This window comes from Emys orbicularis, chromosome 2 (genome assembly GCF_028017835.1).
Source record: "Emys orbicularis isolate rEmyOrb1 chromosome 2, rEmyOrb1.hap1, whole genome shotgun sequence".
NCBI classification, from domain to species: domain Eukaryota; kingdom Metazoa; phylum Chordata; order Testudines; family Emydidae; genus Emys; species Emys orbicularis.
This window is the reverse complement of record NC_088684.1, coordinates 99,820,054-99,836,290: the sequence shown is the minus strand read 5'-3', so window position 1 is coordinate 99,836,290 and position 16,237 is coordinate 99,820,054. Positions and strand designations below refer to the sequence as shown.

At 38.3% G+C, this 16,237-nt stretch overlaps 1 protein-coding gene across 2 annotated transcripts in view; it reads left to right on the top strand.

Annotated features, from left to right (window-relative positions):
• The window catches only part of NETO1 (neuropilin and tolloid like 1), an 87,942-nt gene extending 72,965 nt beyond the window's left edge, over nt 1-14,977 (top strand). For both annotated transcript variants that reach the window (XM_065399349.1, XM_065399348.1), the window contains exons 8-10: nt 10,649-10,762; nt 13,193-13,751; nt 14,917-14,977. In XM_065399349.1, the coding sequence (XP_065255421.1) occupies nt 10,649-10,762; nt 13,193-13,751; nt 14,917-14,977 (734 nt within the window). The remainder of the gene's footprint in view (nt 1-10,648; nt 10,763-13,192; nt 13,752-14,916) is intronic.
• Nucleotides 14,978-16,237: the final 1,260 nt, after the last annotated feature.

The following is a 16,237-nucleotide window of genomic DNA, read 5'->3' as shown; positions in this document are numbered from 1 at the left end:
GAGACTCTTAACACGTCAGTATTAACTCAGTATTCAGTGAGTAGAATCATCAGCTGTATCAAATATTGAGTTTTGTCCATTTAAGCTCTGTCTGTTCAATTCATCTGGCTATGGTCCAATCCCATTTTGTATTCTTTCAAAATATGACTTCATTTTAAAATGCCCTTTTACCATGCCCCAATAGTACTTAATAATTCCTAAATGTGATGGTCAGTGACTGCAGCATACTTTAAACATAAATTTTAATTTATATTTAAAATTGGAATAACAGGAGCGTAATGAAAGGGCAACAAAGTTTTTAGAAAAAAGATGTTTGTTTGCATGTTCAGGTGAGACTTGAAAAATTATTTCCCCCTGAACTATCCTTATAAATACTATAGGCGTTTCCTCCCCCACTTACTGACTGTTCACTTCACCTACCTTAACTCTGATAGTGATCTCCAGCCTGATTAATGACAGACATACTTTCTACAGACAGCTACAGCCCCTTCAGTGAGCTTTGCTTCTGAATAGCCACACCTACACTTTAACCTAAAAGCAGACTCTCAGAACCTGGATATATGGATAAGAGAAAATCCCGCTGTATGCACAACAGACAAGATGCTCATTCTATCACTTCTGACAGCTATTTATTAGTACTGTATCCCTCTATCCATAATCCTGAGTGCACTGGACATGCTTGCCAATAAGGGAATCTCCTTCATCCAACCCCCATCAGAAAATATCATTCTTTCACCTCCCTTTATCACCATCCTCAGTTTAAAAAAGGATTGTACTGAGCCTTTTAGAAGACCTATTATGCTTGGCTGTCTTAAAGGAGGCTCTACAATTCTTCCTAGTTTCCTTCTCTAAACCCAAACATATTCTGACAGGGGAATATAGGACCAGATTTACTTGTGCAGTGCTACCAGCCAAATCCATCCTTCCAGCCAAACTAGCCTGCCCAAAAAGGATTGCCCAGTGTAAAGGCAATCCTCCAATGGGATAGAGACAGTGTAGGGACTTTATTGTTTATTATGTTAGTTTATAACCAAGTGTGTGTTAAGCACTGTAAAATGTACATAGTAAGAAAAAGTTTCTGCGCTGAAGAACTTAGTGGTAAATAGACAAAACTCCTGCTACTCTCACTCCTTCCCACTAGCATAGTAGGAGAAAGAGGGAATGTTTGGGACACCCTTTGCTAGACTGATCCTCAACTGATCTTTGGCCCTTTGGGATAAATTAAGCCACCTTTGTATGCACTCTCTCGACCTACACTCTGTGCAAAACAATCAAACCCCAGGAGCTAGGTTATAACATCTCATTCTTCTGGGAAAAAAAATCAAATTTCATGATCTAGACATAGACTCTGTGTGTGTGAATATAAATAGTACATATGCATGTGTGTATTACAATAAACGTGTATGTAGATAGGCAGTACATTTCTGAACCACATGTTTGTGTTCATGTATGGTAGTTGAGGCTGCACAGAGATTATTCTTCAGAAACTCCCACCTTTCTGAAAAATTCTCCTCTTCCAAGCTGAAATTTTCCACATTTGGAGCATTTTAAGAAATTTGAGTGAAATCTGTTCACCTATTTTTGAGTTATGCAGACTGTGAAAAATAAAATATTCATTACATCCATCAGCCGGAGAAAATGGAAAGACAGTTTTTTCTCAGGCATGGCGCAAAAGAGAGAAACTTCTCATTTCCAGCCCAATTTAGAAAACTAAACCAAAGATCAAATCAATAATGGATGCTGAAGTATTGACTCTGCACTGTGGGAGTACACAGGAAGTGAGAGATGAGAGTCCAGGTTCTGCTGACAGTTACATTGATGCAACCCCCTTGACTTCAATGAGGTTTCACTCTCTTACCCCATGAGGCTGCATTCCCTGTTGCAGTATTTTGGGGATACTAGTTATGCTATTAAACATATACTTTAATATACAATAGGCTCAATTCTGTCTTCCCAGTTGACTTTAATGAGAGAGTCAGGGATGTATCTGAGGACAATTTTGAAGTCTTATGGGCCATATTCTGCCCAGATTTACACTCTTGCAACACCATTGGCTTCAGTCAGGTTGCATGCACATAACTTAGGGCAGAGTTTGCCTCTTAGGGTTTTCCATTTCCTTACTCAGGACGTGATTCTGCTACCATAACCCACATTAAGTAGTACACGGCACGTAGTTCTATTGGTCTCCATGGGACTATTAATGGAATAAAGAATGGCTGTAGTGATAATTGGCCTATCCAACTCATGAGCCAGCTCTGGGAAAGTGGATTTATAAAGTGTCACAATACCCTATAACAATAAATGCTGGTGGGAAAAGGTGCAAAAGGGAGACAGACTGAATTAGTCTAAACAAAAAGGCCTACTGATATGATCTTAACATAGTCCTTGAATTATGCCTGATAAACAAGACAAATGTGGGACTGGAAGTCAATGAACCAAAATTGGTGTGTTAGAAAATAGGCCTAATTGGTGGACAAAATAAAGGAAAGATGACCTATTCCACCCATCACTCCCTTTTGTGATTCTCCAAAAAGGAGACTTTGGAAGAAACTTTGGTGGAAGCTAATGCAACAATTGCTGACTGAAACAAGTGAAAAGATTGAGCTTCACCATCATGGCTGCCATTTCTGCGATCTCCTGAGACCCCCAAGATACAGTGTAACAATGTTGGACCTTCCTCAGCCTAATCCTGAGGGATGTTCTGACCAGAGAGAGTCAGATGACACCACTAGCTCTTGCTAAATCCCAAACAGCATCTGGGATGTGAGACTTTGTTGCTCCCCCACCTCCATATGTCCTTTTCCTTCCTTACCTAATTTCTTCTTTCCTATCTCTCACCTTGTGCCTTCTGTCTAATAAGAGTCTGGCTTAGCCAGCCATGACTGGATATTGTGCAACATTTCCGGAAGCCTGTAAAGAAAAAGAGGTAGCTAAAAGCAATGCTCTAAATAGCCTGATGCTGGTACAAGTTTCCCAGGCCCTGGAGTGGCTCTTAAGGCTGAGTGCTGTGCCTCTGGCTTTCCAGTAATAAGGTTGAAAATAGGTCAACACCAGAGACAAAAGCTGCATTTACTGTCTTTTCCCTTCCCTTTGTGTTTGTTTTGTTTTGTCTTCTAGAAACTGGGACTGAACTTTAACAGCAGCATGAATAACAACATCTCCATTCCATCTCCAATAACTTCATCTCTCCTCCCACGCAAAAAAATAAAGTTATCACCTTTAACACCATCTCAAACTATTATAAGGGTTTCCTTCTAAAATCTCTCCATAACAGGAGGGAAAGGGAATAAGTTAATACTTTACATTACAATGGTTTTAACTGTTTTTCCTTCTTTTTCTGTATCTTTATTAAAGGGTTAAAAGGATTTGTCATGATGTGTTTGCCATGGCACTAAGCATGCTGAGGCCTTTGTATACCAAACCCTGATTCTTATTTAAAAGTGTTGGACAGAATCATGTTAACACCTTTGACTCGTTGGGCCTATTTATGCCATCAAAATTGATACCTGACCTATCATGTAAGAGTGGCAGAATCTTGACCATAATCCACATTATTTAATGTTAATCAAACAGTTACAAATTAAATTAAATTTAAAAAAACCCTAAACACTGATGTGTATCTACTGCTAACCCTTAGCAAAATTCCCTTTTACTTAAATTGTAAACTCTTTGGGGCAAACACAGTATTTCTGTCCTGTATTTGTACGTTACTTAGCACAATGGGGTCCTGGTCCCTGACTGGGGCTCTGAGTACTATAAAACCAATAATAAAATAATATGTAAACTGACTAAATGTGCTTCAGGGTGGCCATAAACAAGACAGATTGGCATTAAGTAAAATATTGTTATTGACAAGTTCCTAATGGCAATGAAGGTGTTGGGTTGGGTTTTTTTTTTTTTTGGTAGTATGCTGTCATTAATGTTAGGAAAGGAAAGTACAGGTTATATCACCTTCATGATTAAAAACAAGTGTATTGTAGTGTGTGCTATTTTAACAATTTGAATGGCATAAATGAAGTGGAAGACGTATAGCATTTTTTCTCCGGAGTATGAAGGAAAAACCTTTACTCACTGTTTCAAGGATGGTGGGAAGAATATCTGAAAGATTTTTCTTCTCATGATCTTGCAAAAAGAAAGTCCTCCTTCTTCAGTAAGGAGGAGTGGGGAATAAACAGCCCCAATTGAGCTGTTGGTTAAATGTAAATATCTTGTGCACAGTGCTGTGACTTATTTGATGTTCGGGGGGGTTGTGTGAAATGTGAACTCACTTCGGGGGGAAGGATAGCTCAGGGGTTTGAGCATTGGCCTGCTAAATCCAGGGTTGTGAGTTCAATCCTTGAGGGAACTATTTAGGGATCTGGGGCAAAACATCTGTCTGGGGATTGGTCCTGCTTTGAGCAGGGGGTTGGACTAGGTGACCTCCTGAGGTCCCTTCCAACCCTGATATTCCATGATTCCCAACATCCCCAATGCTATGTGCTGTAGTGGGGGATAGAGTCACTAGCTCAGCTTCTGGGCTTTCATCTTCACTGCAGAGATCACCCTGGTGACCAACACCTTGGTTTGAGCACCTGTGTATAGGAATCCCATTGCAAAACCCTACCATTATTTCTACATTCAGCTGTGTCTCAGGGCATATCTCATGGTTCTTTGTGTTAAGATTCTTTTCCAGTCAACTATCAGTTACAAGAGAACTAGTTGGTCTGTCATTCAGGAGAATTATGTAAAGGTGCTGGAGGACAGTTGGCTATTGAGTGATTTAGCCTGCATCCTGATCACAAAGTGGGTGGTTCCAGCCTGAGTTTAAAGCAGAGCACAGATTCTGACCCACACCCCCAGCTGGCCCAGTATTAAAGCACCTCCAAACCTGAGTCAGAGGCTTTTCTGTGTGGATAGTTAGGCGGGAGGTTTGGGCTAGAACACAGGTAAGAGTCTGGGTTAACTGTGCAGTGAAGAAATATCCTAGGAGAATAGATATGGCAGGGGGAGGATGAGGACGAGCTGCTCCATTGCTGTTCCTGAAGAGGGCAAGCCTCTGAAAATTCACTACCCATTCCATGGTAACTGAGCTCAGCTGGGTTGTGAAGCTCTGGCCTCCCCTGTTCAATGACAAGTCAGGATTTGACCTTGTACAATATTTTGACACTGCTGTATAATAGTGTTTGTTCTTTAGAATAGCCATGTAAACTTAGAGAAATTTGGTGAAGGGAAGGTAAATAGTATATTTCACTCACATTATACATAGACATCAAATATACTGCATATAAATGTGTGTGTATCATACACTCTTCGGGGTTGTAGTAGAGGTTTGGGCTATTCCTGAATCATAGTTGCTTGAATTATATATAAAATGTTTCTTTCTGAGAGGACTGTTTGCTTTACTTTACCTTATCTAGAGGTAAAAGCAGCAAATTAGACTTTGAACAAATAAAAAAATACTGCTTTTGTTTGTTTTGTATTATGTAAACTGGGCATATGGAATGAGACTCAATTAGAGCTGTGCAAAAAATTTTGGACGATTTTTATTTGCTGAAAAGTGTAGTTTGATGTTGACCAAAATATTTAATAATTTGACACAAATTTACTGAATAGTTTTTGGGGAAAACAGAGTAGATTCACAAGGGGACTTAGGCTCCATTTACAAAACAGAAGGAGGTGGTGCCTGATTCGGAGCAGAGATTCGAACTTGGGTGTCCAACTTTGCAGATGAGTGCCCCCAAACACTAGGCCTTCAGGGGAGAGGCCATTTTGTACCTTTTATATATTGGGGTTTTAGTCATTGTCCCTAATGAGTGCTGTAAGAAGAAACAGTTTATTTTTATTTTTCTTTCTGTGAGGTCACCCATTTACTTCATATTCTGAGCGTTGAATGTGTTTTTAGATCCTCTGGTGTTAGTGCACCATCTTGTGTCCAACATTTTCAATAGCTGAGAGGATGTGAATCAAGGAGAAAGCAAAGATTCTCTGTGTTTGTAACATGGCATACACTGTAGCACTGCAGTGAAATAATGCTTAAATGACTGGGCAGCAATTCAAATGGCAGTTTGGAAAAGTATTGGTTTTAAAACTGTCTTTAACTGGTGCATTAGTTTGATATGGACTATTTAAAACTAGAATTTTCTTATGTTTGAGTTAAAATTATAAAGTTTTGAAGTTATAAAATAAAAATAGAGCAAGTTAGCTAATATGATGGGTTGTGTTATAATTTGGTCATTGTGCTGAATGAGTGTACATTACGAACTTCTAGTCCAATCTCCTTCTGGGATCTTTATCTAAGTCTTCTCTGGGATGCAGGGGAAAAATGAGTGTGGGTATGTCAGTCTACTATTCAAGTTTCATTTGGGAACTAATGAAATCACACCTAACTTGGAAGTCTGCTGTGAAAGGTTCCAGTCTGGAATAGCAAGCATTTTGCAGGAGCATTTGCAGAGTTGTGTGGAGAAGCATGTGCTATGTTTTCTCACATTGCACTTAGCTGTAGCTAGTGATATAAAAAGCTACTTTTTGTGAGCAATAAAACTCTACCCCCGAATTTAAAATTTCCCCTAACATTAGTAACACACAACCTGAACTCTGATCTTTTTCACCGTCAATTTCTGAAACTTTCTGGCATCTCATCAAACCCTATGATCAACCATCTCACTCTACCTGATGCCATCTTCATTCTGTCTTCTGTGCCATCTTCTTCAGGGGACCCTAATGACCAGCTAAATCTCTTCACTATATTCAGGGGATGCCATATCAGGCCCAGTCAGCCCTAGTCCTCTCTGTTACTTTCTGGAGTGACTGAGATGCCCACATTCTGGAGTAGTGAGGCTCAGAAACTCCTTTGCTGAGTTTCACTGCTCTGTCTCTTTAAAATGCAGAAGTCACTTTGGAGCAAATTCCCCTATGTACTGGGGGACTGATAAACCCTCAATGTTGCTAGATCTCATCCTTTGCTCCCAGAAGAACTGCTAATCAAAAAATCCCAAAGATTAATTGACCGTTTTACGCTTTTCCCAAAGTTCAGGGCATCATATTGAGAAGCTGACTACTTTAAACATCTAAAACATGGTGTATATTCTTATTTTTTAGATTTATGAATTTGTTACATTTGGGTTTCTGATTGCTGTTACTGTGTTCATCTTCATCCAGACTGGCTCTGAGGCTGTCCTTCTTTTCTACACATTTAACCCCATGACCTATCCTCCACCTGCTTCCTCCTTCCTCCATAGTTCCATCACTCAGCTGTTCTTTCTTTTATTCTCAACCTCTTACTCCTTTCTCTTTTCCTTTGTTTGATCTTGTTTCCTCTGCCTTTAAAAAACCCTTGCTCAGCTCCTCCTCCATTTCACTTTTAAGCTTCTTTAAGAACATACTGGTTCTTAATACACTAAAGTCCCACCCTCACTTTGAAAGCCTCTAACCTGTTCCTCACCCTTGCTGCTTTTCTGAAACTGCCCTCAGTAGGGGCATCACTAATGATGTCCTTCCTGTCCAGTTTAAAGGTCTCTTCTACATACTCCTTCTAGATCTGTCTGTTACCTTCAACCCCATAGACTAACCCCTGTCCTGAAACTCTGTCCTGAAACACTGAGGCTTGTCTTGTCTATCCCTTGACAACTGTAACCTATTAATTTCTAGCCTCCATGTTTCTCACCTCTTTTCGCTCTAGTTTATTTAAAATTCTGCTGCTAGAAATTATCTTCTGCTGCTTCTCTCACCATATTGTCTCCCATCCTTGAATTTCTTCAGTGATTTCCTGTTTCATTCTATATAAAATTCTTGTCATCCCCTTTCCAGCCCTGCCTACATCTCAGCTGTCACTTCTGCCTAGCTTTTTTTCTGGTGTACCCCATGCTCCTCTCTCTCTCCTTAATGCTGCTTTTATCTCCTCCTTGCACTCTTTATCCCCCTCCTCCATTCTCACACTTGGATCTGCCTCTATTTCTGTGCATTGTGACATCCTATTCTTCCCTCAAACCACTCCTCAAATTCCCCTTATTGGGGTTGATTTTCCATCATTAGTCTCCTCTCTGGTACTTAGGACCACAGCAGCTAGGATTTACTAAGGCCAGAACAAGACATAAGCATCTAAGTGTCTCTACACTCTCAGGGACAGAATGCTGCTTCAGACCTTTCTCTCCACGCTCTGAGACTAGCTTTGCTGTTCTTTTCTCACCACGGGTTTTGATTATTCTAATTTGTTGTTTCAAACTTCTCACTGTCTCTCCTTTCCCTTCCTGTTTTCTTCTCTCCCAATCTATTCTTTTTTGGTCCCCTTCCCCTGTGTTCTACTTCTTCCTTGCCATATATCCACATACCTCAGCACGACTGGCTGCTCAGCATGACTGGCTGTGTGAATTTTTTTTCCTTGGAGCATAAGCTCTTAGAATCAGGGACTGTCTTTGTATATATACAGTGTATAGCTCCCAGTACAATAGGGCTCCTTATTTTGATTGGGATCTCTGACTGATGCTATAATGTACAAATGCAATAATATCTCAGATGGAGGCAATTGTTTGACATAACATGGTGTCTCCACCAGCCCTCACCGCCAAGTGGCTCCACACAACAGTAGCAGCAGAGAGAGAGAGAGACTGCGGCAGTAGCACATATCTGCTGATAGGTGTGCATCCCTACCAGCAGGTATGTGCTACTGCAACACAGTCTCTCACTCTTACTGCTCTCAAGCCTGATGATCAGCTATTGTGGTGTTTCTGTCTAATTTAGAATATCAACCTCCTTGTAACAAACTTAAAACTCAGCCTGGGGCCATGGCAAGGTTGGGAAGTTTTTCCCAGCCTTTTGAACAAACTGGACTGAGATTTTAGCAAAGCTGCTCTGGTCTGTTGGTTTTCTGTGGAAGCCAGGTGAAATCCAGCCATTTCAGCTTAGCTGAACTTTGGTTATGAAATGTGGTGTTTAAATTCCAAACTCAAATGGTCATGGGGGTGGAACCTTCAACGATTCAAACAGAAAATAGATCCCCCAACCTCTGGAGTCCATGTAAGCCAAATATGGCAAGTTTTCTCCCAGCTGTATTTTGACAAGTATTGTACATTTTACTCTACCACTTTATAGGGTTGGCTTTTTTTAAGAGCAACACGATGATGAAAACAAGGGGCAGGGGGAAGTCTGAGAGTAAACATGAAAGACCTTTAAAAACATTAAGGTGCTATCACAGAAATACATATTTATGATCAGACAGATACATATTTATGCTTTTTTAAAGGGCATATTATTTAGCTGATGGAGCATACCTGCTCTATTGGAGTCATTATAATCTGCTTGGCTAATTAAGTCGCTTTTGGTGTATGTGCTAAAATTGAAAATACAGATTATAGCTGTTATGTTCTATTGGGTGACTGTATTTTTGGGGAAATGTACAAGTTTTGATAACATTTATTATGTGCTTAACAGATTGTAACAGCTCTGAAGAAGCCGTTACAGTCAATTATGGAAATCTGCAGTTAGGCACTTTTTAAAAAGTGGATTTCTTTTTATGTGATATAGAAAGTCATGAAGTTCCACAATATAAATCCTTTGTACTGTTCTTAGTTTGTAAATCTGCAACTGCTCTAAAATACGTCTGTCTCAATGCCAAGCATGTGTGTGACCATAAATCCTACTTAAAAAAAGCATAGGACACATGCTCTCATGAGAACAGCAGTTGACTTCTAAAGTCATTATTGTGACCATCACAATCCTTTCAGATTAATCAACGTGATTAGATCATTTAACAACTTTCAGTTTTTTTAAGCAAATGCTTTCAGTGTTATATGACCACAAACGTTTGCTTAAACTAATGTGTTTATATTGGTTTTACTCTGATATAACTAAACAGTTGACATTAAAAATGCTAAAACGTTCTTTGAATTTCTTCTTTTAATAAAAGGAATGTTACTGAAATGACATTTTATATATGTAGCATTAAATATTTTAATTTTACCATTTTAAAGCATTTTGAAGGAGAATCCTTACCAGCCTAATACCCGAGGACTTTCAGCAGTTGAACGGCATAGTTCATTTATAAGCATGTACAATTCCTGTTGATGGCACTGATTTTGCATGTGCAAACTGATAGTATATGGCCTTCAGAACAACTTTCATCCTGAGACTTTAGTAGTATTATTGACTTGATTCCACCAGCCTATGCACCTTAGGGGAACTGTGCACTACCCCTGGCTCATAGAGCTTTATAATCTTTGTACATGTGTTATCAGAAGGATGGATTTGCATTGTAGTTCTCCTTTCTTATCATTCAGAGTATTTTATCTCCTGTGGAATGGCTATGTTCAGATGCTGGTAATATGAGTCAAATAAGTACATGGGTAGATCAATCTCTTAAATCATTGACACCAGTATTTTATCTAGAACTGAGTTTCTACACATTCTAAACTGAAATATTTATTAGAATAAAAAAAAATTGGGCAGTAGTTCCATCCATCTTAAACATGAGAGAAATCCTGTGCCCCCGATTAGTATGCTGTGAGCGATTTGAGAGTTGAGTGGTGCAACTAGTATAATAAAGAATTACTGCTTCTGAGGAACCTCTGTCATATAGTTAATTGCTGTTTAAGATTACGTCATTCCTAGGTGTTCTTAGTATTGAAAGGTGAGTGATTTACTGCTTAATATTGGTTTTCCTTCTTTTTGTTTTTAGCCCCCTGTGAAGCCAACTCGTTTTTTTGCCATAGTAATATGTGTATTAATAATACATTGGTCTGCAATGGACTCCAGAACTGTGTGTATCCTTGGGATGAGAACCACTGTAAAGGTAATTTATAGGTATATAAAACTGGAATTGTCAAGATATTTAACTATGTAGGGAACAGCATGATTATACTCAGTGACTTATTAACCTATGTGCCAGACCTATGGGTTAAGGCTTCAAGCAAGGGCAAATAGGGGGCAGTATACAGCAGGCAACCAAGAAAAAGTAAAGAGATGAAAACACTGGTGAACCTGCATAAAATGTTGCCATTTTGCTTTGCTTTTAACTTGGTTGTATAGGTTGTGACCCATTGGCTGTCTCTCATGTATATGTGAGGTTTAAAGTCTGTTGTTCAGCTTTGGAGTCCATGTCATAGATACCTTTACAGTAGTGGGGCAGGAGGTGGGGCATAAAGGTGTATTTGCTCTTTTATGAAGTGGGCTAGGAGGAGAAAGAAAGGTTTAAGCTATCACTAGCTACTTTGACATCAATGTGGATGGCTGGGGAAGTACGGAAAAAGCATCCCTTATCATGTTTGAAATCAGTTTTTCCAGTTGTGATGCTTGTTGCTAATAACAGCAGCACTGAAACCCCAGGTGCAGCAGGAGTAATTCTGTATCAAGCAGCCACATCCATGTATAATCTCACAGTCAAGTTGAAATGTAAAGAATAGATACAGGAAAGCAGGCATGATGTCTGTGTCATGGAGAGATATTGGCACTCCTGATCAGGTGGTGGCATTGATTTCCAGGTGGCCTATGTCAGATTCCCTTGACTTTTGAAAAATTCAGCATTTGTTTTCTTCAGAAAAAATAATTTAACTAACTCTCCTTTGAGGCTGTGGACACCATTTGCTTATTCTGTCACTGCAGATTTGATCCTGGAAACATGGGATAAGCCAAATTTAGGAACCAATCAAGGGGAAAAAATGAGGGTGGCTTAACAGTCAGCTTATAAGTCCACTGAAGTCTGTAAAATCCTCTGACAAGCAGGGAAAGAAAATAAAATGTAAATGAACTCATACCGGCAATGAACACAATGAGGCACTTAAAATGAGTAATATTCCTTGCAGAAGCTAGGCTTACAGTTGAGGAAAAGCTATATCGCTTTTCTTTTTTCTTCATAAGTTAAAAAAAAGAGGAGGGAGACCCACTTGTCCCTTTAATTTCTAGAATGAATCTCATCTCCCATTGTCTAAGTACCATGCTGAAGCAGTACCATTACCACTAATGCATGTTTTTATTTATTCCCCATTATATTTCTTACTAGAGAAGTAGATTTGCTGGATCCAGCAAACAAATAGGCTGATTGTGGTGCTTCTGCTTTTTGAATCTGGTGCTGCTGCCAGGTCTTCTTCACTTGGTTGGAGGACCCTGGAACCAATTTACAGTAGCAGTCCAATGGGGAGTGTAGCATCACTTTAAATACCATGAAGGCCACAAGAAAAGGTGCTTGCAGGCCAAGCAGTGGGTGTCACTGATTTGTTGTGAATGCTTTTGATTTTGAAGTAACACCAATGTTTGACAGTAGAAATGAGGCTGAATTAAAAGTTAAACCTTATTCACAATTTCTCACTGAAAGTCATGTACCTAAAGTTCCTGTTAGTGAGAGGTGCTGAATTCTTTCAACTCCCATTGAGCTCCATCATCAGCCCACCCAGGCACCTGTAAATTAGGAAGCAAACCACAGAGAAATACATAGAAAAGGGAGATGAAATTAAATTCCCTTTCTGAGAGTCCACTGAATGCTGGGACAGGTATTTTAGCAGGCAGGGAGAATTTCTCTTTCTTCCCTAAAGTAACAATGGGCGAGATTGGCACTTGGCAGCCCATAGTAAGGTACAGGTAGTGTGTAGGATCAACCTTTGAGCTGGGGCCAATGGTGTTCTGAAGGCTCATACTCATTAAGCCAGTTCTAGGAAATAAAATAAATAATGGCTGATAGAGGATTTTTCCTGGAAACCTTATTTTGAATAACTCCTCCATTTTCTCCTGATTCAGCTCAATCTCTGAATACCATCAGCTCAGCTCATTAATATTAGGAGTTCAGATGAGTTCCAAATGCAAATAAATATTTATTTTTAAATCCCCATAAACTGTTCCTGCTTTCATTGATCTCATTTCCCAATCTCCTGTATCTAGTGAGGGGAGATGGAAGTAAAACAGAAGTGTTGTGTAGCAGACTCGTGATTTGTTTTGGAATACAATGGGGATTTGGGGATGAAACTGAAGACAGTGTTTAAAAATGAAACTAGCCTTTCATATCTTTGAGTTTGGTTACATCCTGATTATCACTTGGCAAAGGGGAAAGGTTGTGGTATCTGTATATGATTGCTCTATCTTTTATTAATACCACATGTTAATTGTTTTTACAAAATTGCTTCTGTAAACTCAAACACAGAATAGAAACAACGTTATGCTAAGCATCAAAACTGTGATGGCTGTGTTTCTTTTTAAATTGGATATTAATGCTGTGCTTTTCTTCTTTACACAGAAAAAAGAAAGGCTAACATTTTGGACCAACTTACCAATACCAGTGGGACTATAATTGGGGTGACCTCTTGCATTGTGATCATCCTCCTTGTTATCTCTGTTATAGTACAGATCAAACAACCTCGTAAAAAATTTGTCCAAAGGAAAACAGACTTTGATCAAACAGTATTCCAGGAGGTGTTTGAGCCTCCTCATTATGAGTTATGTACTCTTAGAGGGACAGGGGCTGCAGCTGACCTTGCAGATGTTGCAGATGACTTTGAAAATTATCATAAACTGCGGAGATCATCTTCAAAATGCATTCATGACCATCACTGTGGATCACAACTGTCTAGCACTAAGGGCAGTCGTAGTAATCTCAGCACAAGAGATGCTTCTATCTTGACAGAAATACAACCCCAGCCTGTAAAGCCCCTCATCCAGCCCATGAACAGGAGAAATATCCTTGTCATGAAGCATAGCTACTCACAAGATGCTGCAGATGCGTCTGAGATAGATGAAATTGAAGAGGTACCAACTACAAGTCACAGGCTGTCAAGACATGATAAATCTGTCCAGCGGTCAGTATCAATAGATTTTTGATGAAGACTATTGCATAAGGACTTGATTGCCCCTAAAATATTCTTGTTTTCCTCATTTTTTTATGTGTTTCTTTTTATTTGTAGGTTAGGCCATTATATTTTCTCCTCTCTCTCTCTCTCTCTCTCTCTCTCTCTCTCTCTCCACTTTCTCCCTTCCTGAAGCCCCTCGCCCCTGTTCTTTCTCTCTCTCTCTCTCTTTCTCTCTCTCTCTCTCTCTCTCACACTCACACACACACACACCCCTACCTCTCAACTAAGAGTGGGTACAATGTTTACTAAACCAAAGAAGTTTTTGATAAAATCTAGTTTTTTGAAAGAACTACATGCATGTGGTTTCCTTATAGCTAAGAGGTGGCCTTGAGTACTGTCCATAATCCAAGAGTAAAGTCCAAATGAGTAAAAAAGGGGAGTTTTGACCTATTTTGGTGCATGACAGACCAATGCAAAACACTCTTCAGAGAGAAGGAAACCCACTTTCTTATGAAACACTGTTTTCTACAAATTGAATGACAATATTTTCAAAAATTACAATACTTGTTCTGTTATTAACCAGGAGATCGCTGCTTGTCATATTAATATCTCTCTCATACACACACTTAAAATGAGACATTTCAATGCTTATAGAATATTATTATATATTTACATATAAAAATGTTGTTGAGAAGAGTCTTTCTAATCAATGAAAAAAAGCAAAGTCTGGCATTATTTAAATACAGAAGCTATTTTTACTGTGTATTGCATCTTGAATGCCTGTAAATAAGAATGATTAAAAGTTTACAAGTAAAGAAAAAGGAAAACAGAAACACTTATGAATGACTTATTTGGAAAAGAGTACTCAGAAACTTTTTATATGTATTTGTGTTTTGCCTTGCATACATTATTGTTGTGCTTTTGTGTTTTATATGCCCTACATGGTGTGTGTGTGTGTGTGTGTTTGCGCGTGCACATTTAAGCCATCTAAGTCTCTTAAAAACTCATCCGTTACTTTAATCTAGTTGCATGCCAGTGTAAATGGCTTCATGCTATTGGTACAAATTGATCAAATTATCAAGATATATATTTTTTATTAAGTGTATATATGCATATATTTCTTTTTTTCTATGCAAACATTATTATGTTGAATGAAATAGCCATAACATTCCAGGTTCTGCCTCATTGGGTCTCTAAGCAAACATGAGTCTGAGTACAACACAACTAGGGTCTAAAAGACAAATTCAAGGTAAGTAAACATACATGAATGCCACATGCACCATCTGTTGCATTCCATTATATATTGTTTTATTTGAAAAAGTTTGATAGTTTTTAAGATATATGCTAGCGAGCTAAAATCTTGGTATATAGAGAGTCAGTTTTTAATGTGTGTATATATAGAGAGAATTTAAAATTGCAGATGACTGCTTAACGATATAAACTAAACATTACATCTATTAAAATTCTTATACTTGATAGCTTTGTAACATCCCACTGCTAACTATGATCTGCATTTTAAGCACATTATAAAGACAGATGCTTTGCATGGATGTGGTGTTTCATGTTTCATTTATGAAAATTACATTTTAAAAGTCCTATCATGTGATACAGTATGTAAAATCTGGCAGCCTAACTTATTTTAGTTATGAAGATATGAAGCTACCTGTTGTCAATTCGTTTGAATAATTCAACAGAGTCAAGCGTGGTGAGGCAGAGTTTTGTTAGTTTTGGGAGTCAGTGGTGTCATTTTAATATTTACAGATCATTTTACTTGTCATTTATTAGGCTGTTCATTTGAAATTAATTTATTACCACCACCATTTATCTGAATAAATATCATCTCAACTTTCATAATGAAGTTACAGCTAGATTATAGGCTATACACAATTGTTATATATACGATTATTATACAGATGTTTATAAGTGTAAATATCTATTTTGTAGGGAGAAAGTGTAAATGCTTTAATGTTTTTTACATAGATAAATATATTTGTGTACCTATGTTTTCCTTTATAGGGAGAAAATATTTTAACTGTGTTTTGTTTTCAGAGAAGAACTATTTACACAAACATGGGGACTGTGAAAAGAAAAATCTATAGTGAATTATTTCAACTGTCTGGAAAAAAAGTGGATATATTTCTAAATTTCATTCCACTGCCTTTATCCAAACCTAAGAGTTATAGACGTTTCTTACTTCCTCAGCAAGATATTCCCATTGCACAATAACATGTTTCTTTTGTAATTTCGTTGCTGGCCACAAAGTGCTCCTTAGTTTTTAAATACATTTTGAGATTTACTGGAAACTTGAAGAAGAAATTAGTTCCTGGCTGAAACTATCCTAGTTTTATTTTTTATGTTAGTATTATTTCAGTTAATACATTTTATGTCTTTATCAGCTTGTCTATTGTGTAATACGTGAAAGAAGATGATTATACATTGAACTTTTGTTATATGTACATTGTTTTCATTATATAGACTGCTTGAGAATAGTGCGC